At 46.4% G+C, this 24062-nt stretch overlaps 1 protein-coding gene across 1 annotated transcript in view; it reads left to right on the top strand.

The window, feature by feature from the left end:
• The window catches only part of Acsbg1 (acyl-CoA synthetase bubblegum family member 1), a 61295-nt gene extending 37439 nt beyond the window's left edge, over positions 1-23856 (top strand). Inside the window, exons 6-14 of the mRNA XM_057767602.1 lie at positions 6852-6932; positions 7022-7171; positions 7457-7633; positions 11775-11956; positions 13284-13514; positions 14797-15014; positions 19314-19453; positions 19913-20159; positions 23298-23856. Of these exons, the coding sequence (XP_057623585.1) occupies positions 6852-6932; positions 7022-7171; positions 7457-7633; positions 11775-11956; positions 13284-13514; positions 14797-15014; positions 19314-19453; positions 19913-20159; positions 23298-23383 (1512 nt within the window). The 3' untranslated portion in view covers positions 23384-23856. The remainder of the gene's footprint in view (positions 1-6851; positions 6933-7021; positions 7172-7456; positions 7634-11774; positions 11957-13283; positions 13515-14796; positions 15015-19313; positions 19454-19912; positions 20160-23297) is intronic.
• Positions 23857-24062: the final 206 nt, after the last annotated feature.

Genomic DNA, 24062 nt, shown 5'->3' with positions numbered 1-24062 from the left:
ACATGAGACCCTGTCTCAAAGAAAAAGATAAAGGAAAAACAGCTGGCAAGATGGTTCAGTAGGAAAGATGCTCGCTGCCAAGCCTGGTGATCTGAATTTGATCTCCAGAATCCACGGGGTAAATGGAGACAGCCAACTCCCTCAAATCATCCTCACAACCTTCCACACACATATGCAACCATGCACAAACAGACAGATATACATAAGTAAATATAACTTTGTGTCTTTAAATGATTCTTCTGTTCCTAGCATTTATTGGGGTCTGGAAAACAAAATGGTCACTAATCAACCATGTGGCTACTTGTTATTTGCGCCTTTCTGACTTCTGCATTGGTTTTGTGTTGTGTTTGGCTTCCCAGTCTATCTCGACCTCTGTTCCCACCTCAAGGTTTGCTCTAGACTTTCTGGTGTGCATCTTGAACAAATCTCAGTGCACCTTCAGACAGGGCACAGCTCCACGTGTGACGGGAACTCACAGAGCATGCAGACAGACCTACAAACCCTACAGTGGGTTTCACAGAAGCAAACCAACCAACATCAGAGGAGAATAGTGAGGGCTTTGCAGTCATGCTGAACATGTATAGGGGTGTGTGTCAGAGGGGAGGGCACATGTGTACTGTGTAGTGAGTGACTGAAAAGGAAGGAAGGAAGGAAGGAAGGAGGGAGGGAGGGAGGGAGGGAGGGAGGGAGAGAGAGAGAGAGAGAGAGAGAGAGAGAGAGAGAGAGAAAGAAAGAAAGAAAGAAAGAAAGAAAGAAAGAAAGAAAGAAAGAAAGAAAGAAAGAGGGAAGGACACGACTGTTCCTAGGCATGGTGGAGGGGAGTTTATTCTAGATGCGTGGGAGAGCATCATCAGAGGCAGGGATGTCTGGGAGAGTCCAGAGTAGACATGACCCTGAACCATGTGAGGAGAGGGGGAGGGGAAGGTGGGGAACCAGGTGCAGCAGCCAGGAGGCCCAAAGGAGAACAGACAAAAAGGATCAGATAGCCAAAATGGCTAGATTATATAGGGAAGGGAAGCTGGGGGAAGGGCAGTTCAGCCCCTGGGCTGGAGAAGTTTGGGGTGCGGTGGGGTATGGCAGTCAGGAGGACCCTGTAACCGGTGGGAACTGAGGGATGCAGGGAGGATTCTGCTTTGATATGGACACTTCAGCCATTTGTCCCATATTTGAAACATCAAACTGAGGAAATCAGAGGACCACTTTCAGAAATTGGTTCACTCCTTCCACTAAATAGATCCTGGGAACTGAACTCAAATTGCCAGGCTTTGTGGCAGGTGTTCATTACCCTTGAAATTCTCTTGCTGCCTCATTCCTCAGCATTCTTGAGGTTTCTAAAGCAATGCATTCTTTCAGTTTCTCTTTTTCTGAAAAAAAAAATTACTTTTGACTTCATTTGTTGAAAGATTAATTTTGTCTGATTTTGCATTCTTGGTTGACCCTTCCTTCCTTTGTCCTTAAAGATTCATCCCAATGTTTTCTCTCTGTGTGTTTCCTGATAGAAATCTGTGATGTCTTTCTTCCTCGTTATGATATATTTCTCTGGCTGCTTTTTTGTTTTGTTTTGTTTGTTTGGGTTTTTTGGTTTTTTTTTTTTGTTTGCTTGTTTGTTTAAGACAGGATTTCTCTGTATAAGCCTGGCTGTCCTGGAATTCACTCTGTAAACCAGGCTGGCCTCAAACTCACAGAGATCCACCTGTCTCTGCCTTCTGAGTGCTGGGGTTAAGATGTGCCTCACCACCGCCCAACTTTTCTGGCCACTTTCAATACTTGTTTTGTTTGCTCCTTTGGGGCTAGCTTTGAACTCCTCTGCACACTCCAGGCCCTGCATTGCCATGCCTGTCTCAAGATGTGTTCCCTAGCTTCCCTCAGGCTGTAGTATCTGGAGAGGTTTCTTTTTTAATCACTTCATTCATTTATTTATTTGTGTGTGTGTGTGTGTGTGTGTGTGTATCTTCCTTTAAATTAACTGAGATTCTTGATTTGGTGGATTTATAGTTTTAATTTAACTCAGCAATTTCCCAACTTTATTTTTTAAACATAGGGATTTCAATTATACATATATTAAATTTCTTTATATTATACCACAACTACAATTTTTTCTGCTCTAACTATTTTTGAAGGCAAGTTCAAATTAAGCCCCCTTAAGACATGGCTTTTCTGGGTCTATGTTTTATGGCCTCCAAGACACCTGCGTAAGACCTGTTTCCTCTGGCTTAACCATTGCTCTCTGTAGACAGAAGCTTCTGTCCCTCCCAGTCCTGCAGCCGTTCAGTCCCAAATAAACACACAGAGGCTTATATTAATTAAAAACTGCTTAGCATATTGTCAGGCTTATTACTAACTAGCTCTTACAACTGAAGTTAATCCTTAATTCTTATCTTAGGCTTAGTGCCTTTTCTCAGTGCAGCATTTTCATCTTGTGTCCTCTATATCTGGCTTGTGACTACATCTCTGCCTTCCCTCTTCTGAACATTCTCCTAGTCTGGTCACTCCACCTATACTTCCTGCCTGGCTATGGGCCAATCAGTGTTTTACTAAACCATTACAAGTGACAAATCATTACAGTGTATGATTATCTCACCACACTTCCCCTTTTTTTCTTTTCAAAACAAGAACTCTGAATCTAATCTCCTTTGTTTAGCCTTTTTCCTGACCATTATTTATAACAACTTCTAGCCAACAATGACAAACATCCATAATCTGTTTTTTGGGAATGTGGTTTTAGTTTTCTAGGCTACTTCCTATTGATTGGGGGCACTGATAATCTTTGGGGTATCCTGAGAAATTTAGGATTATGGCTAAATCCTGACTGGAGTATTCTGTGAATCTGGATCACCTCCACCAGTCACTTGAAGCTGTTTTGGATATAGAACTCGGAGGAAATTGCAACAGAGGTACTCTGAGATGGATCGTCTGGACCATCCTCTCCTATTGGAGATTTTTCAGGGGACCCTCCTTGATCAAACCTATTTTCTTAATCCAGAGTGAATCTACAACCTCTCACTTCCTGTGGAAATAAAATCAGAACCTTTCCCCCAAAATAACATATCTTTTGACTTAAATTTTGAAATTGAGATATTTTTAAAAATATAGGTTGGTTTAATCCAGCATCATTTATAATCAAATGTCTTTTAGCAACTGTTATTCCTTCCTCAACAATTATATAATTCAAAGACAACACAATAACATATAGTATCCAGACTCTCTGTGCATTTTCCATCTTACATAGCTTTTTAAAAATTACTCTATTTTTTCAGGACTTTCTCTATTCTTTTTCTTTTCTCTTCCAAGCCTACATATATTTTTTAGCATACTGTAAACCATTTAGAGTTTTTTATATGAATCTGTCTTTACTGTATATTTCTGTCTTTTTCTGATCACATGAGTCTTTAACCTGCTAAGCAGAATGGCTAGGACTAAAGTGGTGGCTTTGACACCTGGCTCCACCCCATTCCTTGACTTCCTGAGAGTCTCACTTCATGGTGGAGTTACTGGTGGGAGCCATGATTGTTACCACAATTCTTCAGAGTTTTTAGATCCATGCCACCAGCAAGAAACATACCTTCAGCTGCTCATAAACACCATTTGAGTATTTGGCAGCAGGGTATTTCAAAAGAGCCACATGATTTTTGCCACTAATGCTAGTAAGGAAGCCTCTCTTAAAGAAACCACACCTCTGCTTGCATCTAACAAACAGAATCCACCCAAGAAAATACTGCTACCAAGAATCCATGTGTGATTCTGTTCTTTTGTGTCTAGAATCCTTTCCCAAGCTCTCTCAGGTTGTATGTGGATATAGTTGCCAAATGTTGGGTTCCATTTGTAGATGGAAGTTTCTGTCCTGACTGGTCCTGTAGCCATTCAGTACCAAATAAGCACACAGAGACTTTTATTAATTATAAACTGTTTGGCCTATTGCTCAGGTTTATTACTAACTAGCTCTTACAATTTAAATTAACCCATAATTTTTTATTTATTTACTTATTGGTTTATTTTGAGACAGAGTTTCTCTGTGTAACAGCACAGCTGTCCTGGAACTTGTTTTGTAGACCAGACTGGCCTTGAACTCACTGAGATCCACCTGCCCCTGCCTCCCAAGTGCTGGGATTAAAGGTATGCACTGCCTGGCAACCCATAATTTTTATCTATGCTTAAGCACATGGCTCGGTGCCCTTTCTCAATAAAGCATTCTCTTCTTGTTTCCTCTGTGCCTGGCTGGCGACTGCATCTCTGCCTTTCCTTCTCCCAACGTTTTCCTACTTGGTTCACCTCACCTGTATTTCCTGCCTGGCTACTGGCCAACCAGCATATTATTAAACCAATACCAGTGACAAATCTTTCAAATATACAAGATCATTATCTCACAGCAACTTTGTCTCCAGTTTCATGAGCTCTCATCAATGAGATGTCTGTCAGCACGGCTGTTCAGCCAGTGAGTCACTGACCCTAGGAAAATGCCTGGAACTCTCCCTTCTGTGGCTCTCCCACCCGTTCTTCTGAACTACCTTGCCCTCCTGACTCATTATTCTCTCACATCAATTCAATATGCACGACATCAGACATGCCCCCCCTCCCTCTCCTCCCCATCCTTCCTCTTCCTGCTGTCCCTCCGTCGCCCTCACCTCCCTCCCTTTTTCTCAAGCTCCTCATACCTCCCTCACCTTTCCCCCTGCTCTTTTTCCCTCTCCCCTCACATCTTCAGACAGAACACTGGGTTCGTAGAAGCTCATCTCAATCTCAGGAGTGTGTGTGTGTGTGTGTGTGTGTGTGTGTACACTTGTGCTTGTATGTCTTTTAAATCATAATTCACAGTGATAGATAGCTCTGATTCAAACATTTCATGATGGGGATTAAATTTTGATTTTATTCTTGAATTTCTCTTATCTAGCCTTAAAAATAGTAGCAGATAATAACATTGACCTAATCCTATAACACATATCAAATAATTTCAAAATAACAGTTTATTGCCAGAATAAGAACTATGACTGGGTGGTGGTGGCACATATCTTTAATCCCAGCTCTCAGGAGGCAGAGACAGGTGTATCTCTGTTAGTTCAAGGCCAGCCTGGTCTACAAAGCAAGTTCCAAGACAGACTCCAAAGCTACAAAAAAACCCTATCTTAAAGGGAAAAAAAAAAAAAGAATTAGACCTATGAATCCAGACATGGTGGCACATACATGTAATCCTGACATTGACACTTAGGAAATGGGGGGAGAAAGTTAGCCAAGGCTACAAGTTTGAAGCCAGCCTGAGTTATATGAGACTCTGTCTCAAGAAGCATGCCCGAATACACATGCAAGCGTGTACACATACACACACACACACACACACAGAGACAGGGGGAGTGGGCTAACTAGATGAACCAGCAGATAAAGCACTCGTATACGTCTGATGACCTAGGTTTGATCCCTAGATCTCACATGAATGTGGTGTTAACTCCACAGGGTTGTCTGACCTTCACACATGCATACCGTGACATGTGCATGACTATACCCATCATATACACACAATAATAATAAATAAAAACATTTAAAGGCAAAATAAAGTGAGAGAGAGCTAGGAAAATGACTCGTCCAGTGAACTGCCTGGTGTACAATCATGAGGACCCAAGTGCTCCCAGACCTTATAAAAACCTGGGCATGGCAAAGTATATACACATGAATACAACACACGCAGGTTGGAAAAAAAAAAGAAAGGAAGGAAGACAGACAGGCTGCTGGATGAAGTTTGAAATTTCTTTTAACTCTTTCCCAAGAACAAAGAATCAAAATACAGGTATAAAATTCTTTGATGAGGCCAGCACCACACACCATGAATTCCAGCACGGGGGGTGGGGGGGGTGGGGGTGGGGGATGGGGGGAGGCAGGTGGATCTCTGTGAGTTCAAGGCCAGCCTGGTCTACAGATTGAGTTCCAGGACATCCAGGGCTATATAATAAGACCTTATCATTAGGAAAAATCAAAATATACAAGCAAGTAATAAAACAAAAAACTTTTGATGCCGTTGTGTCTATGTGATGTGTATTTATTTGTGTGTGTGTGTGTGTGTGTGTGTTTAACCAGGTTGACGTGTAGTCTTCATTTGTATTGGCTTGAAGTATTTTGGTTTTTTTTTTTTATTTGTTTGTCTGAAACAGTCTTACTACATAGCTCAGGTTAGCCTGTGATCCTCCTGCCTCAGCCTCCCCAGTGCTAAGATGACAGGCACACACTGTCACACTTGACTGCTGGGTTTATTTCCTTCAGATTGCTCTCAAGACTGGAGAATCATTTTTTATCTTTTACATATAAACGTATTTGTTAAATGATTATGATATTTACATGATTCCAAAGTCAAAATTATTTGTTATACTTAAAGACTTTTTCCCTCCCCCTTTTGTCTTGTGCTTGCCCCCACTCTCTGCCTGTAGAAAGTCAGGGTAATGAGTTCTAAGCTTCCAGAGCCCCTGTGACAAACATAAACAAATGCTTGCTTGTATGCATGCCCGTTATTCACGTATGTTCACACCGCATTCCTTCCTCAGGCCATGAAGCCATGCTCTAGACACACATCCTTCCACCGCGTAATTAGGAGACACTCCGTATTGAAGTTTACACTCCCTTTGCACCTCTGTCTCCGTCATCTGCACTAACCTAACACTCTGTTGTGTGACTTGTTCAATCGGGCCCTGGGTCCCCACTGTCACGGCACCCAAGTTTCCACAATGGGGAGCTGTGGACAAAGGTGTCCCACTGGCATCGAGGATCAAAAATAGGAGACTTTTGCTACAGCCCAACACATGCAGATGAGGCTGTTTCTACAACGTGGCCATTTTCTTGCTGAAACCCAATTTGTTTCCCTGTCGATGCAGATCTGGAAAGACTTGCCACATCTAAAAGCAGTAGTGATATACCAAGAACCCCTTCCGAAGAAGATGGCCAGCGTGTACACGGTATGAGTAGCGAGCCCTGGGTGACTGGTGGGCCTGTCTGTGCCTACACGGTTGACCCAGACCAACTCCTCTGCCCTGTGTTGCCACAGATGGAAGAACTCATAGAATTGGGACAAGAAGTGCCCGAGGAGGCCCTAGACACCATCATTGACACCCAGCAGCCCAACCAGTGTTGCGTGCTGGTCTACACATCCGGCACCACCGGAAACCCCAAGGGCGTGATGTTGAGTCAAGACAATGTAGGACAGTTGCCCAGATGGGTGGGTGGGATGACTCTGGGCTGCGGTCCTGCCTCAACAGCCTCTGGGGAAGCCTCTCGGACTGCTCAGCCTAAGGAGCTAGATGTAGGAATGCCCACCCATTTGTGGTGTAGACAGAGCCCTGCAGAGGGGAGAGGGAAGGGAGCAGGGAGGAGGCCTGTCCCTAGAGGTCTCTGGAGCCTGTAGGAATAGCCGAGAGGGCATCTCCATCCTCTGGGAATCTCTATGGAAGTAGCCCAAGCCCCTGTGGCTTCCTCCCCTCAGATCACATGGACAGCGCGGTTCGGCAGTCAGGCTGGAGACATCCAGCCTGCAGAAGTCCAGCAGGAGGTAGTCGTCAGCTACTTGCCCCTCAGCCACATTGCTGCCCAGATCTACGACCTGTGGACCGGCATCCAATGGGGAGCCCAGGTCTGCTTTGCAGATCCCGATGCCCTAAAGGTCAGTCTGTCTTCCTGACTTCCGGCCCCATGTGTGTCCAGTGTGTGAGTCAGGGCCTACCCAGGTGTGTGCTTGAATCTAGAAGCCCTGTGTACTTGCCGATTCCCGGTGCAAATAGCACTCAGAGTTCTTTCAGCAACTGTTTGTCCAGCCTGACTCAAATAACCAAATGAATAGGGAAGCTGATGACATTATATTAAGTCATATAAACTACCACCTTCGGTCTCAAACTCCATGAAGTCACAGTTTCCTAGAGTATGACCATGAGATGAACCCCAGTCTCATAAAATAGACCTAGTCTTTGCGTCTTTATTTGAACCATGAAGAAACATTCCCAGAAACCCCCTAGCCAGCTTCCCTGACCTAGTGTCGTCAACAGGGTCACATGGTTAGTCCTAAAACAAACACTGCGGGGGGAGCAACCAGTGTGTCCTTGTTTGGCTATGCTTGCTGTTGTTGTTGGTGGTGGTGGTGGTGTGTGTGTGTGTGTGCGTACGTGCGTGCGTGCGTGTGTATGTGTGCGTGATATGCTCTTGTTCTCATCTGTGCACATGCCTCTGAAGGCTAGTCAACATGGACTGGTTTCTTCTTTAATTCTCCATCTTTAAAATTATAAAATTTAAGATTTTTGAAAATTGTTTAATGTATGCATTGTGTCACATCCATGGAGACCAGAAGAAGGCAGAGAGCCATGGAGCTGGAGGTTCAGGCAGTTGTGAGCTACCTCATGTGGGTGCTGGGAACTGAACTCTGGTCCTCTGGAAGCGCACCAAGCACTCTTAGCTGCTGAGCTATCTCTTCCACCACATCTACCTTATTTTTTTTCTTTTGAGACAGGCTTGCCCCCTCAGTGTAGTGAAAGTGAAATTGTTTTAATAATGCTGAATTCAACCCTACAGATGCAGAATTTTAACCTATATATTTGATATATTTTTAAAATATTTATCTTACTTTATGTGTATGAATGCCTTGCCTGCATGCATGTGTGTGTCCCTGGTACCCTCAGAGGTGAGAAGACAGAAGAGGACGTTGAATCTGCTGGAACTGGAGTCGTGGATGCTTGTGAGGCATCACGTGGGTGCTGAAAACTGGACCCAGCTCCTTTGCAAGAGTGACAAAGGCTCTGAACCACAGAGCCACCTTGCCAGACCGTACAACTAGTATTTTTAAATAAGTTTTATTTTTACATTTATCTATCTATCATCTATCTATCTATCTATCTATCTATCTATCTATCTATCTATCTATTTTGAGACAGGGTCTCACTGTATACCTCTGGTTGTTCTGGAACTGTGTAGACCAGGCTGACTTCAAATTCACAGAGATCTGCCTGTCTCTGCCTCCTAAGATCTGGGGTTAAAAGCGTGCGCCACTACACCTGGCTTATTTTTTAATTTTGAGACGATAGTATAATTATAACATTCTTCTTTCCTTCCCTCCAAATTCTTCTCTGTACCCCTCCCTGCTCTCTTTCAAATTCATGGCCTCTTTTCCACTAATTGTTATTGCTTGCACATAAATGTATTCCTAGATATAACCTGCTCAGTCCATATAATATTACTTTTGTGTGTGTGTTTTCGGGGCTGAACATTTGGCCCTGGCAAACAATTGGTGTGTCCTTCCCTGGGGAAGACTACTTCCCCAGCTTTCCTCAGTTGTCTGTAGTTTCTTGTGTAGGATTGTGGGCTTGTGGGCTTTCTCCTGTACACTACAGTGTATCTGTTGGTGTTCCCCTTGGTCTGCTCTCATGTGGGCGGTCCTGTTGGGGAGACTTTACGGATGGAGCTTCTGGCACATCTAGGAGACACAGTCTCACAGAAAACTCTCTGACCCTCCAGCTCTACAGTCTGTCCGCCCCCTCTTCTGCAATGTTTCCTAAGCCTTGACTGTGAACGTGCTTTGTAGACGTATCTACTGGGGCTGTGATTTTCTGAAGTGGTTCTGTCTATTGCAAAGAGAAGTTTCCTTGATAAGGAGTGAAGGCAAGACTTCTCTGTGGGTATAAGGACAAATACTTATAGATTGTTGTTAGGGATTATGCTGGTTTAGTGAATTAGGGCTTGCAGAATCTCCTCAAATAACCATAACAAGGCTTCCAGTTAACGGGGATACCAGGCATGGCATCTCTCTTATTAAGTACAGTTAAAGAGCTGCTGTTGGTTACTATCAAAATATGCACGCTGCTACTGTACCTTTAGGGTTATGAGGCCATGCTGGTCGCTGATGTGGTCCATAGGCATCATAGCTGGGTAGGATTGTTGGTTGCCTTCCTCCTTCAGTAGCTTGCATGACACCTTTTGATACCATGAAAGCCAGTCCTCAGGAGGGGGCATTCAGGTCAGTTCCAGTTCAGGGATTTACTTTCCATCTCTGAGTAGGTAACCGAGGGCAATTACAATAGGTTGTATTTTGGGAGTCTCTTGGACAGCCCTGGCCAACAACTGTAAAGAATGCTTCTTGTGTCTGGTATTTGGGTTTTTTGTTGGATGGTCTTTGTCTCTTGGAGGGAACATTGTCAGTCCAAATGAGAAAAGTTTATTAAAACTATATATGTTTATTTATCCATGGAACTGTGTATTGCATTTTGGATGACCAGTTCACAGCAAGATTCCTTGTGGATTTTCCAGGCATCCGTGTTGCCATGTTCCTCATCTTCTATATCCCCTAGAGAGCCCATCCCTTCCCATTCCCCCATTCGGTAACTTGTACCCTGCTGTTCACCTCTCTCTCGCTCTCAGTCCCTCTGTCCTGGCAATGGTCCTGTGTTACTTTCCTGGCTTCTACAGTTACTATAGGCTGTGTGCTCATCTGAAGCAAGGTGCCTCCAATGGGAGAGAACATCTGTCTTTCTGAGTCTGGCTTACCTCACTGGATATGATCTTTCCTAGTTCCATCCATTTACCTTCAAAGTTGATGATTTTATTTTCCTTCACGACTGAATAATAATGTATCTGTACACCACATTTTCATTATCCAATGTCGGACACTGATGTGAGACAAGACCTCTCACTGAGCCTGGAGTTCCCCATCTGGGCGAGAACTTTCAATTGCAGAGTCCCCGGGATCCACTCTCCCAGCGTGAGGTTTCAGGCACATGTGCAGTGGCCATCTTTTTTAGATGAGCCCTAAATCAAGGTTCTCATGCTTTCACAGCTGAGCCATTGTCCTAGCTCCTTTGTTTGGTTTTTAATTAATTTTGAACTTATGCTTATTTATCTTTGAGACAGGGATACACATACACACACATATGGAGAGGGAGAGAGAGAGAGAGAGAGAGAGAGAGAGAGAGAGAGAGAGAGAGAGAGAGGGAGGGAGGGAGGGAGGGAGAGAGAGAGAGAGAGAGAGAGAGAGAGAGAGAGAGAGAGAGAGAGAAGCTCTGCCTGTCCTGGAACTCACTATGTAGATCAAGTTGGCCTGAACTCACAGATATCCAGCTGCCTCTGCCTCCCGAGTGCTGGGATTAAAGGCGAGTGCCACTATCCTATTTTCATTTATTTATTTAAATTTATTTATTTTTTATTTATTGTATTTGTAGAGAGTACTGCAGGGTCTTATGTGTCTATAGTGTACAGTGTGTATACATCAGAGGACAACTTTCGGGACCAGTTGCATCCTTCCACCATGTGGGTTCTGAGAATGAAGCCATGTAGTTAGGTTCAGCCACAGACCCCTTGATCCACTGAACCACCCCGCTGGCCCTTGTTTTTGTCTATTTGCTTATGTTTTGTTTTATATGTCTGTTTGTCTTGAGATAGGCTCTTATTAGGTAGCTCAGGCTGGCTTTAACTTGCTATGTGCCCAGCCTGGGCCTCGAACTCATAGTCCTGCTTCAGCCTAAGTGCTGGGATTACAAATATTCGCCACAGTATGTGACAAAGTGAGGTTATCGTGCTTGAATTAGACGCAGAAAGATCTAAGGGATCCAGGTGCTGCTCGGGCATCTGGATACAGTGATCTGCAAGGGACACCAAAGTTCTGCAGCAGACAAGGAGATGCAGCTGTTGAACTACAGCCTCCGCATGCGCACAAACTGGGTGCAAGCGCATGCGCATCCACAGGTGCGCCCGCTTGGAGCATTTATACTGTGAGGCTTGTGTCTGCAGGCCTGGTACCACCTCTGCTTCTCTCTGGCCTTGAGCAGGGGAGCCTGGTGAACACACTGCGGGAGGTGGAGCCCACATCCCACATGGGGGTGCCTCGTGTGTGGGAGAAGATCATGGAAGGGATCCAGGAGGTGGCAGCGCAGTCTGGCTTCATCCGGCGCAAGATGCTGCTTTGGGCCATGTCCGTGACCTTGGAACAGAACCTCACTTGCCCTAGCGAGTAAGTTGGGGGCAGGAGGCCTGGGGAGGTGCAGGGCCAGAGCATACACAGTAACAAGCAAGAATCTAATAATCTGTCCTGGTTCCAGAGGCCTTCAACTTGGGAAAACATTGTAGTAGTCTCTGTATCTGGGCTTGTACTCTGATACCATTGCAAACCTGATGGGGGCGTTAGCTTGGAAGACTGGCTTGACTTTTTTTCTTAAGAACTCACCCTCTTAGGGAGAGCTAGCTCTTGCCAACTGCTCACCCTCAGTAGCTGGCTCCGTTATATAGGCCTAACCACTCCAGTTTTCCCAGCAGTCCATTTGACTACTCAACTCGTTCCCAAATCCCTTCCGCTTGCTTATTATTATAATTTTTTGTTTACTGAGGCAAAGTCTTTTTTTTGGTTGGTTTTTTGTTTTTTGTTTGTTGTTTGTTTTTGAGACAGGGTCTCTCTGTAACTTTGGAGCCTGTACTGGAACTAGCTCTTGTAGACCAGGCTGGCCTTGAATTTACAGAGATCCGCCTGCCTCTGCCTCCCTAGTGCTGGGATTAAAGGCGTGCACCACCACTGCCCAGGGAGGCAGTCTTAATATGTAGCCGGGGCTAGCCTAAAGTTCAGCCTTCTCCTTCCTAGGCCTTCCAGGTGTTGGGGTTATAGATGGAGACCATCACATCTGCCTCATGATTTCTTTTTAGATTCCCACACAGTAGACATATGGCCTTGTTTCAACATAAAAATGCTTTTCAGATTGAGTGTCCAGCTAGTTAGAGTGCTGATCAAGCAAGCACAAAGCTCTGGGCTCAGGTCCTTTGACCTGAAAGACGGAGGGGAGGGGCATAGGGAGCTTCCATTGTAAGTATGTCTTCTGAAGCAGCATCAGCTTTGTGGCAGAGATGCAGACACACCTGTTTACCTACAGCGTCATTCACACTCACAAATGGTGGCTGTGCAGCCAGGCCTGGGGGAAGGATGGACGGGCAGGTCTGTGATCCCGGCACTCAGGAGACTAAGGCTGGAGAATGGGCAGTTAAGGTATGCCTTGGCCACAGCGTAAGTTCAAGGCCTGTGTAAATCCATGAGACTGTCTCAAAAGAAAATCAAATCAAAAAGAAGGGGCTGGAGAGACGGCTCAGCTTGTTTGACTCCATGACATGTTTGCATGCTACCTGGAGGAGTCACGCTTATAGTCACACACAAATTCATGTTGCGTAGCAGGCCAGTATCCAAACTGTTCGCAGTTCATCACAACACACAGCTTCAGTGGCCATGCTGGAGTGTGCTACCATGAGGGTCTTTGTGTTTCTTTCTGTGGACCGTTCTTTCCTCCACCCCCTCACAGTGACCTGAAGCCCTTCACAAGCAGACTGGCGGATTACCTAGTATTAGCCAAGGTCCGTCAGGCTCTGGGCTTTGCCAAGTGTCAGAAGAACTTCTACGGAGCAGCCCCCATGACTGCAGAGACACAGCGCTTCTTTCTGGGCCTTAACATCCGCCTGTATGCAGGCTATGGCCTCAGTGAGAGCACAGGCCCCCACTTCATGTCCAGCCCCTACAACTACCGACTGTACAGGTAAGGTCTGAACGTGGGACACATTGAGAGCTCAGGTGTCCTTGCTGACACCCTTTGGTGCCTTGGGGACTGTCCCTCTTACTCCCCCTTCCACACTGGAGCCTTGGCCTCAAGTGCCAACAGGGCCATCTTGGGCCAAGTCCCTTGTTTGCCCTCCTTCATCTAGATGGGCAGTCTTTGTCACTGTGATGTGTGTCCTGTGGCTGAAGACACCTTAGCTTCTGAGACCAGGAGTCCCACGTGAAGAAACCTCCTTCCATTTCTCCCAGTAGGGTAGGGAATGCTAGACTGTCCCAGGAGAGCTGATGGGGCTCCCGCTAGGGTGGGACTGGGAGTCAGGGCAGGCTTCTGACAGGCAGGGAGGGCAGTCAGCTCTGGGGAGGGATTTAAGAGTGGTCTGTTGTCGTTGGCAACTCCCTCTGCATCTGGTATGATAGTGCTCCAGTTTCTACGATTAGCGTTTTGGCCATTCATTCATTCATTCATTCACTCATTTATTTGATGAAAACCCTAAGGTACTAATTAAAATACAAAACTCCTCTGCTTTTAAGATGGCTCAATAGGTAACTCACACAATGAGAATCCGAGTTCATATCCCCTACATCCTTGTAGAAAGCCAGGTGGGAGGCAGAAGCAAGTGGTCCACCGTGAGTTCAAGACCAACCTGGTCTGTGTAATAAGTTTCCGTTAAGGCAGAAATACATAGTGAGAACCTGTCTTTAGTGTCATGGCGCATGCCTAATCCTAATGCCTGGGATATGGAGACAGAAAGACTCTAAAGTCCCCTGGCTGGCCCCTCTCAAATTGCTGAGTCCCAGTTTCAACCAACAGTCATGTAAAAAAAAAAAATAAATAAAATAAAATAAAATAAAATAAAATAAAAATCAAGGGCTGGAGAGATGGCTCAGAGGTTAAGAGCACTGACTGTTCTTCCAGAGGTTCTGAGTTCAATTCCCAGTAACCACATGGTGACTCACAACTATCTGTAATGAGATCTGGTGCCCTCTTCTGGCCTGCAGCATACATGCAGGCAGAATATGATATACATAATTAATAAATTTAAAAAATTCAAGTCAACTGTGATAGAGGAATATATCCAACATTGACCTCTGGCTTACAGACACACACACACACCCACTCACACACAATTACTCTTAAGTTTTAAAAAGCAATCCTGAGAGGGGACCCCTGCCACCAGAGAAGACCAAGAAGTTGTAGATCCCAAGAGCCCCAGCAGGGGCTGACCCAGACCTTTCTCCACCCTTGTCTCTCTCATCACCAGTTCTGGGAAGCTGATCCCTGGCTGCCGGGTGAAGCTCGTGAATCAGGATGCCGATGGCATTGGTGAGATCTGCCTGTGGGGCCGCACCATCTTCATGGGCTATCTGAACATGGAAGACAAAACGTGTGAGGCCATTGACTCGGAAGGCTGGCTACACACGGGTGACATGGGCCGTCTGGATTCTGATGGCTTCCTCTACATCACTGGGCGCCTCAAAGGTGAGCAGCCCTGCTCTGGGGTACAACAAGGGCAGAAATAAGTCTACCCCAACTCCCTTTGTTGCCATTGCCAGCCCTGAACCCTCCATGAGTGTTACGTGCCTCTACCAGTGTCAGCTCTGGGGCGAGTACTTTCACAATGAATAAGAACATCCAGAGAAGTTATGTAGCTACTTCAGGATCACCTAGAGTGAAGGGGGTCCTGGGGTTCACTTCCCCAGAGGAAACAAGACAAGCCTCCAGGAGACTCCAAAGCATAAGGATTATGCATTTTTATGTAGAAACACAGAACATGACAGAGAGTAGGGTAGAATGGATACAAAATTTGAAATAAAAGGTGAAACTTCAAAGGCAGAGAAAGGGAAGTTATAGAAACTCCTCCATGGAAAGACGTTTGTGTAGTGCCATAGCCCCCAGGTGGCAAGCCCACTCTTTCCGGAGCTTACACGGGCAGAGGTGCAGCTCAACCTGGGTTCCAAGGAGGCTCTGGTCCTTTGTGGATGCTGGAGGTGGCACGGGTTGAGCTGTACTGGCCAGTGAGCCTCAGCGATAAAACCCTGGCCCTGGAACAGCAGGTAGCTGCAATGGGGACTGTGCTCACTTCTGCCACCTAGTGTTCACTTTTGTAATGATAAATGAGGAAACCCGCATTCCAGCCCTGGGAGGAACAGCCATGATTTTAGACAGTGTGGTGAACATGGTTTTCGATAAGAATACAGATAACTTTTCTCCAAAAACATACAATTAGGCCAGTACTGTCCATCAAAACCGCCCTTCCCTTACTGTCCCTCAGTGTCACCTTTCTCATCTGCCAAGTCCATGAGTCAGCGTCGGGACAGTTCTGTTTCTCGGCACAATCTCCCTTGAGTAGCTTTAGGGGCGAGGGCTGGTGTCTGCTTCTGTGGTTCTGCAGCTGTGATCTTCCTCTCCACGGTGACTCTGGACATTTGCCTTTGATTTCACTGCTCAAGTGTATCAGTAGATTGGCTTAAAAGATGACTTTCATCTCGTTGGGGTTGTAGATTAGTTTTGTAAGGTTGTACGTCTTTCGGAGTTGAGTCTGCCGGTCCCTAAATGCTTGCTGTCTCTCCCCTCTCTAGTTACTAATGTCTTTTGACTTTCTCTCAACATTATATTCTAGAGTTCAGTACAGAGTTTTTCATCCCTTTACTAATATCCACTTGGAGAATTTTATTTGTATGCTATTGTCAGTAATGGCATTTAACATTTTTTGTGTCTCAATTTGTTTGTTGCTGAGATACAGAATGCAATTACCTGTTTTTTATATATTGGTCTTGGATCAAACGATCTTTTCCTTATTCTAGGGATTAAATACAGGTACTTGAGCAGGCTAGGCAAGAACCCTGCTATTGACCTACCTACCACCCAGACTCTTACTTTTTTGCCTGAGAACAGGGTCATGCTAATGCCTAGGCTGGCCTCGAACTTTTAATCCTTGTGCCTTAAGCTTGCCAAGTGGCTGAGATTGCGAATGTTGCCGGGCCTGCTTCAAATGACCTTAAGGAGTTCACAGAGTAGTTGTCCTGGAGTCTTGTGCTTGCTTTGTTGCCATTTGCTCGTTTGTTGGCTCATTTATTAAACAGGGTTTTGCTAGGTAGTCCAAGCTGGCCTAGCACTCACAGCAATCCTTCTGCCTCAGCCTCCTGAGGGCAGGGATTTTATGTCACATGCATAACCACTATTTATTCTTTTGAAGTTCTGGGGAATGAAACCAGGACATTGCCCGCAGCCGGCAAGAGCTCTCTCACCACCGAGTGGCCTCTCCAACCCTCAAGCCAGGTCTGGCATGTGTGCCCTTTTGAATTTCCTATGGACGAAATCATGTCATCTGTGCATAGTGACAATTTTATTTCTTCCTTTTCACTCATCATCATCATCACTATTACTATTATTATTATTATTATTTTATTATTATTGCATTCTCACCCAGGCTAGGAAAACCTTTTCTATCACAGTGTTGGACAGAAAGGACAGTAGTTGGGCTGGGTTAGACCCTGATCACCAGCCATAAAAAGAACAGAAGAATATTGTGTGATAGAGGCAATTCTTGATTTGTTCCTGATGTCAGCAGAAGAGCTTCAACATTTAAAAGATGTTTTCTAATTCTAATGTTTTCTTTGCATGTGCACACAGGTGCACACATGCCATGGCTCACGTGTGGAGGGCTGAGGTCAACTTTCAGCCATCAGTTTTTCCCTTCCACCATATTGAAGCGGGACCTCTCTTATTTTTGCTGCCCTGCATACTCTAGGCTAGCTGCCCACGAACTTCTGGGATAATTCTCTTATCGCCACCTCCCACCTTACTGTAGGAGCATTGGGATTACAAATGTACACTACCTGATTTTTCAGGGGTTCAGGGAAATCGAACTTGGGTCATCAGGCTTGCTCAGCTAGTACTTTCACCTGCCATGCCTACCCCAGGGCCTGTCCTCTATAGCTTAGTGCTCAGTATGTTTGCTACAGAGCTGTTGAAGATATTCTTCACTAGATTTAGGAAATTCCACTCCGTGTTAGTTTTCTAGAGGGTTTTAGTCACTTAGTGAAAATGCCGGCAGGAGTGGGGAGGGTGGGAGTGACAGAGAAAGGCGGGAATGAGGCTCACAGGAGTAGCTATGAGCGAGTCTAGAACTGTCCACCAGGTTTCCAGAGTTTGTTTTGCTCTGCCTCCTGCTGCTCCAGCAAACGCTGATCATTTGAACTCGTGTGGATTCCTCTCTGACCAGTTCATCCCCTCAACAACTCCCATGGCCTCCATCACTGGAATATTCTAAAAACATTGCCCGAGAGTTCTCAGTGCTTGCTGTCTGCAGGGAGGCCTTGCGGCCATTGGTCCTGAGCCCTCTTCGCCCTGGTTGACTCACCGCCTCCGTCCCTAAAGGCTACGTGCTTCTATGGGCTCTGCTTGTCAAGCCTCTCTCCATGAGTCTCATCTGTGGGACCTTTAGCTCCAGTGAACTGTGATCTCCTCCCAGCCAGGCCCTGTCTTGTTCTGATCTGCGCCTAATGTCAGGCTGGGCCTGTGAACAGACTGTGGCCAGTGACCGCTTTTGAATTAGATAACATAGGAGGACAGGAGACAATCCCACACACCAGTCAAAGTGTTTCATGCATTTGTTTTATATAATTTTATCCTTTTTTTTTTTTCTAAAAGGCAGTGGGTTTGTTCCCCTGAACCTAGGGAAAGAGGAACTTTTAGGCTCCTCTCAGCCTTGCCCACAGCGCTGCTTCAGTTTCTAGAAATGCAGGGAGTGTGGGAGTATAAGGAAAGAAAAGGTGTCAGAATCTTGTCCTGGGAGATGGTTCTTCCCCTGGTAGTTAGGGTTTCTGGCTGCTCTCACACCCAGCATGGGGTTCACTGGGAAGATTTCCAGTGTTTGGTTCTGTTGAGTTTATTGCTGTCTAGCGTGGAAATCTGTCATGGCTCAGAACAGAAGATCGTAACCTTGAATGGTGGGCTGTGATCTTGGCCTTTCCCATAGACACGATAAATAATGAATGAAACACATAATGAATGAAACACATGCCCGGGGTAGGTAGAGAGAGAGAGAGATGCAGGACTGCTCAGAGAAGGGAGCAGTGAGAAAGGGGCGGGGCAGACCGGGACGGGAGGCGGGGACGGGAGGCGGGGGCAGGGGAGGGGTAACCTGTTGATGAAGGCTGCCTGCTGAGCAACAGGTAGGAGAACAGCAGGTAGAAGCTGGCTGTGCGGAAAGGAGAGGTCTGTCAGGAGGGAAGGTGACAAGCAGCGGGGGAGGGAGAATGTCGAAGTGCTGGGTCTCAGAACCAAACTGGGTGTAAACCTGAGGTTTGTTACTCAGCACCATGCGGCAATGGACAAGTTACTTCTGGCCTCGGCTTCCTCTCTGCAGACGGCAATGAGAGAGCCCCTCATTAGAGGCCGACTGTGGGAACGGAATAAAGTGCCCTGGGTAAAGCTCCGGCCTGGGTACCCCAAACCATGCACCTGGGCACGACTGTCTTATAATCGACTGGCAGTTAGCGAACAGAGGCTGGGAGGGGAAATGTCGCTGGCTGAGCAGGGGTGGAGAAAGAGGTTAAGAAGCACCATGGGATAAGCTGGCCCAGCAGAGAGGGACTTGGGCAATAAACTGAGGAATGGGTGACATAGTAAGCATTTGTCCTTAAGGGCTGCTGGAGGGTCGGGGCCTGCTTCATGGCTCCGACAAGAGCATCTCCAGCACTGCGCTCGCTGCTCAGGCCTCTCCAGCTGTGACCTGGGAGTGTGGTTCAGTCTGGACCTGACTTGCCTCTGCAGAATTAATCATCACTGCGGGTGGGGAGAATGTGCCCCCGGTGCCCATTGAGGAGGCCGTGAAGACGGAGCTGCCCATCATCAGTAGTGCCATGCTGATAGGGGACCAGAGGAAGTTCCTATCCATGCTGCTGACTCTGAAGGTGTGTCAAGGGCCCTCGCTCTGGGGTGTATGTAGCAGGAGGGTGATCTGCAGTGTAGTCCAAGGTGCTCCTGGCATTCAGTTTTATCCTGGCGTCACTCAGCCACTGCTGTGCACCATGAGGGTGGGTGGAGATTCCTCTGCCCCATGGACCTCTGAGACGATTCTTCCACTCGCCAGTTACTCATTCTAGTTTTCAAAGATCTGACTGCCCACCCACACGCTCAGGGCCTCAGCATCACAGCCAGGGAGGAAGACTGGCTCCTGCTGAACAGGTGCTGACATCACCAGCCAAGGTTCTTTCTGCCACTCCTCGGGACAAGCACAGCACCTTGCCCACCCTAGACACATCACTCTAAAACCGAGTCCACAGGAATTCCCACCTTGTTCCTGTGACATCCTCCCAAACCAAAGTGTGGTTCTGTGGAGAGGGAGAGACCCTCATCTGTGTTCTTTTCAGTGCACGCTGGACCCAGAGACATCTGAGCCAACAGACAACCTGACGGAGCAAGCTGTGGAGTTCTGCCAGAGGGTGGGCAGCAGGGCCAGCACCGTATCCGAGATTGTGGGGCAGAGAGATGAGGCTGTGTATCAGGCCATCCAGGAAGGGATCCAGAGGGTGAACGCGAATGCGGCAGCCCGGCCCTACCACATCCAGAAGTGGGCCATTCTCAAACGTGACTTCTCCATTTCTGGTGGAGAACTGGGTAAAGTTTTCTTTTCACTGTTCCTGAGGCTGTGCGGGAGGGCAACGCCCATGGCAGTGGCAGTGGGAAGCCTGTTAGGAAGTAGCCGTGCCAGCAGAAGGTGTCAGACAGGGCTTTGGACAGCATCTGAGCTGGGTGCCTCTGATTGTGTTCGTCTGAAAATGTCACTTTCAAATCCACTGGATGCAACCACCTTAGATTAGAAATACCAAGAGGAAAAAATGTATCTGCCCTGAACATATGCAGTTTTTTAATCCCTTAAATAATAATCCTCACAAAATACTTATGGTGTCTTAGGTATCAAAAGTCATCTAAAGACAGCTTAGAAGCATAAAGGAAGACAGGTTGGTCCTGTGCAGATACCTGTCATTTCACACATGGGGCCAGAACACTGGACTCTGGTGTTGGGGTAGGGAACTCCCAAAACCTGTGAGCACAGGATGAGTGTATTACACATGTGGCAGAACTTATCAGTATGAACAGGAAATGCTTAGCTTTGCCTTAACCATGAGACTCTATTCTGTTGAGTGATAGTGCAGCCATCGGGTACATACCATAGCCCCATGGGCGCCAGGGCTGCAGTGAGACCACTATAGTCTGTGACATCAGCCACATGGCTGCTAAAAGGATAGAACTATCTGGGTCACAGCCCAAGCCCATAAGAGCCTATGGTGCAGCCCCACGTGGCCAGAGGAGTCTCTCCTAGCTATCTTGGGGTGCTCATGGCACAGGACACTGAGCACGGCTCCTTGGTGAGACTCAAATTCACACACACTAAAAGTAGTCACACTGTCTGCAGCAATGCTCTGCTGTATCAGAGATGCTGGGAATATAGAACCAGATTTGTTCACACTAAATGCATGGGCAACTGAATGGAAGGTATCTTCTCCAGGCAGCTCATAAAAACCCTAACCTTGATGTTTCTAGTTGAGGGTTGAGTTATGCCTTAAGTTGAAAACTGATTTGAAATAATTAAATATGCAAACGATAAACATTATCTCCTGTTGACAGAGGTTTCAGCCATTCAGTCCCAAAGAAATACACAGAGGTCTACATTAATTATAAACTGGTTGGCCTATTAGCTCAGGCTTCCTATTAACTCTTATAACTTAAAATTAGCCCATAATTCTTTTCTATGTTAGCCACATGGCTTGGTACCTTTTATCAGTGAGGCAATCTCATCTTGCTTCCTCTGTGTCTGGATGACAACTGCAGACTGAGCCTTTCCTCTTCCCAGAATTCTTCTGTTTTGGTCACCCCACCTCTACTTCCTGCCTGATCTCCCTGCCTATACTTCCCACTTGGCTACTGGCCAATCAGCATTTTGTTATTTTTTATTTATTTTATTTATTTATTTATTTTTTTTGGTTTTTCGAGACAGGGTTTCTCTGTGGTTTTGGAGCCTGTCCTGGAACTAGCTCTTGTAGACCAGGCTGGTCTCGAACTCACAGAGATTCACCTGCCTCTGCCTCCCGAGTGCTGGGATTAAAGGCGTGCGCCACCACCGCCCGGCCAGCATTTTGTTAAAGCAATGCAACTGATAAATCTCTACAGGGTACAAGATCATTGTGCCACAGCCGTCTTCATTTTGGTGGGCCAAGAATCGGGAGCGACTGATCCGAGTGGCCAGTCTGGGAGTTTTCCGCCATACTAGTGGGCTGAGTAGTGGACACTGGAGCTCAGGATGTACCTGTTGCCCACTTGTATTAACTGATCACTCAAACCAGCTCAGCGGGCAAGAAAGACTTCAGTTCTCGGTCAGCAGACCTCCGCACAAGCTGCGTGCATGTCCTAGAACAGCCGCTGGCTTACCCAGGAATGACCTGAGAGGGTGCCTGAGACAGAGGCCATGTGATTGCACCATCATTTGCAGCTGGTGCTCTGCATGCACAGGTCCCCCATCTATGGATCTAATCAGATCAAAAACTTTAAGAAAAATTATGTTACTATGTAGACCCCCTCCCTGATTCTTTCCCCCAGTACTGGGATAGGACCTACAACAGGCCAGGCAAAAGCCTACCGCTGAGCTGTCTCCCTGGTTCTTTTTCAATTTTGAGACAAAGTCTTACTAAATTGCTGGAGGTCCTGAACTCACTGTAGCTCAGGCAGGCCTTGAACTTGTGATCATCCTGTCTCAGCCTCCTGAGTAGCTTGGATTACAGGTCACAAAGGCCTGACTAGGCAGACATTTTTTCCCATTATATAAATACTAGTTTATTTATATGCCATTCATACTGCATTTGGTATTCTGAGCAGTCTAGAGATGGCTTGGAGTGTATGCATTTGCATGGGCTTTGTGCAAAAGAAAGGATTTGAGCATATTCTAGCTTAGGTATCTGAAAAAGGTTTCTGGACTCACCCATAGTCTAAGAGATTGGTATGTTCATGCAAGGGAGAATCAGTTGAGGATCATGTTGGGGACACTACTTCATTATGTAATGGGGGGGAAAAAAGAACAAAAGTCACTTCTGCTCCTGAAAGTGGCACTCTGTCACCTCCTCTGTATCCTATTGGCTGCAGACCAGCCCAAGTTCACTGTGACACAGGAAGGCTCAGGGGATAATGCTGAGGGACTCTTGCTTCAGAAGCTGGCTGGACCCCACACCCTGCTTCTCTGACTTACTTCCTATCTCCTGGGTCTCCTGTGAGATCTCACTTTTATACTGCTGTGATAAAACACCATGACGAGGTAACATAGAAAAGCATTAAATGGGCTTACAGTTTTAGAGGGTTAAGAGTCCACAACAGAGGCCGGGCGGTGGTGGCGCACGCCTTTAATCCCAGCACTTGGGAGGCAGAGGCAGGCGGATCTCTGTGAGTTCGAGACCAGCCTGGTCTACAAGAGCTAGTTCCAGGACAGGCTCCAAAACCACAGAGAAACCCTGTCTCGAAAAACCAAAAAAAAAAAAAAAAAAAAAAGAGTCCACAACAGCAGAGCAAAGGCCTGGCAGCAAAAACAGCTGAGAGATAACTTGAAGGTAGCACAAATCTTTGAAACCTCGAGCCTACCCCATGACACACCTCCTCCAAGATCTCCTAACCCTTCCCCAACAGTTCACCAACTGGGAACTAAGTATTCAAACCATATCTTCTCAAGTCATCATAGGCTTTACTCGTTTCTTTCAATTTTTGTTTTAGGCCCCACCATGAAACTGAAACGGCTCACAGTTCTGGAGAAGTACAAAGATATCATCGATTCCTTTTATCAAGAGCAAAAGCAGTAGTCGGGGGCCATGCTCTTGCAATCTGCTGGAGGGAGGATGGCCTGGTGTCTCCCTGCCTGGACACAGGAGCCTCTGACAAGCGGGTTTCACCCCTAGTTCAGGGCACAGCACTGACATCTCCAATACCTTAACCACTGCTCCTGCTCAGGTGTCAGAGATCGCTCTCCTTCTGGAAGAGAAGACTGTTATTTTAGCCTCAGTCCAGGCAGACTTAGAAGGTTCTAGTCCTCGGAACAGGTCTACCAGGGCTGGCTGCTGGAAAGGGAAAAGGTGACAGCCCCATTACTAATGTGTGCCGCAGAGACAGCAGTCGCAGCTTGCCTAATGGCCTCACTTAACTCTGGCATCTTCTTGGACCCTAGTACCAGGCTCTCCTCCACTTTAAACACAATAGGCTTGATGGTTAACAAACTGCTCCTGCCTATGTGGCTGTATTTAATGTGTAATTTTGAGTATTAAACATTTTAACAGACCTGCAACAAGTACCTGGTGTTTTTTGTCGACTGGGCAGGTGGGACAGAGCGTGAACAGTTAACCCACGGAAGTGAGAGTTAACCATTAGTATATCATTAGTGGCCTACAATACACAAAGGTGCAAGATGGGGTCAGGTGGAACGTTCCAGTTAAAGCAGCCAACTCTATTACCACCTATTACAGCAAGCTAAGCCAAAATGCCTTA

Source organism: Chionomys nivalis, chromosome 4 (genome assembly GCF_950005125.1).
Source record: "Chionomys nivalis chromosome 4, mChiNiv1.1, whole genome shotgun sequence".
Taxonomy (NCBI): Eukaryota; Metazoa; Chordata; class Mammalia; order Rodentia; family Cricetidae; genus Chionomys; species Chionomys nivalis.
Note: the sequence above shows the minus strand (reverse complement) of the source record. Positions and strands in the feature narration are given on the sequence as shown.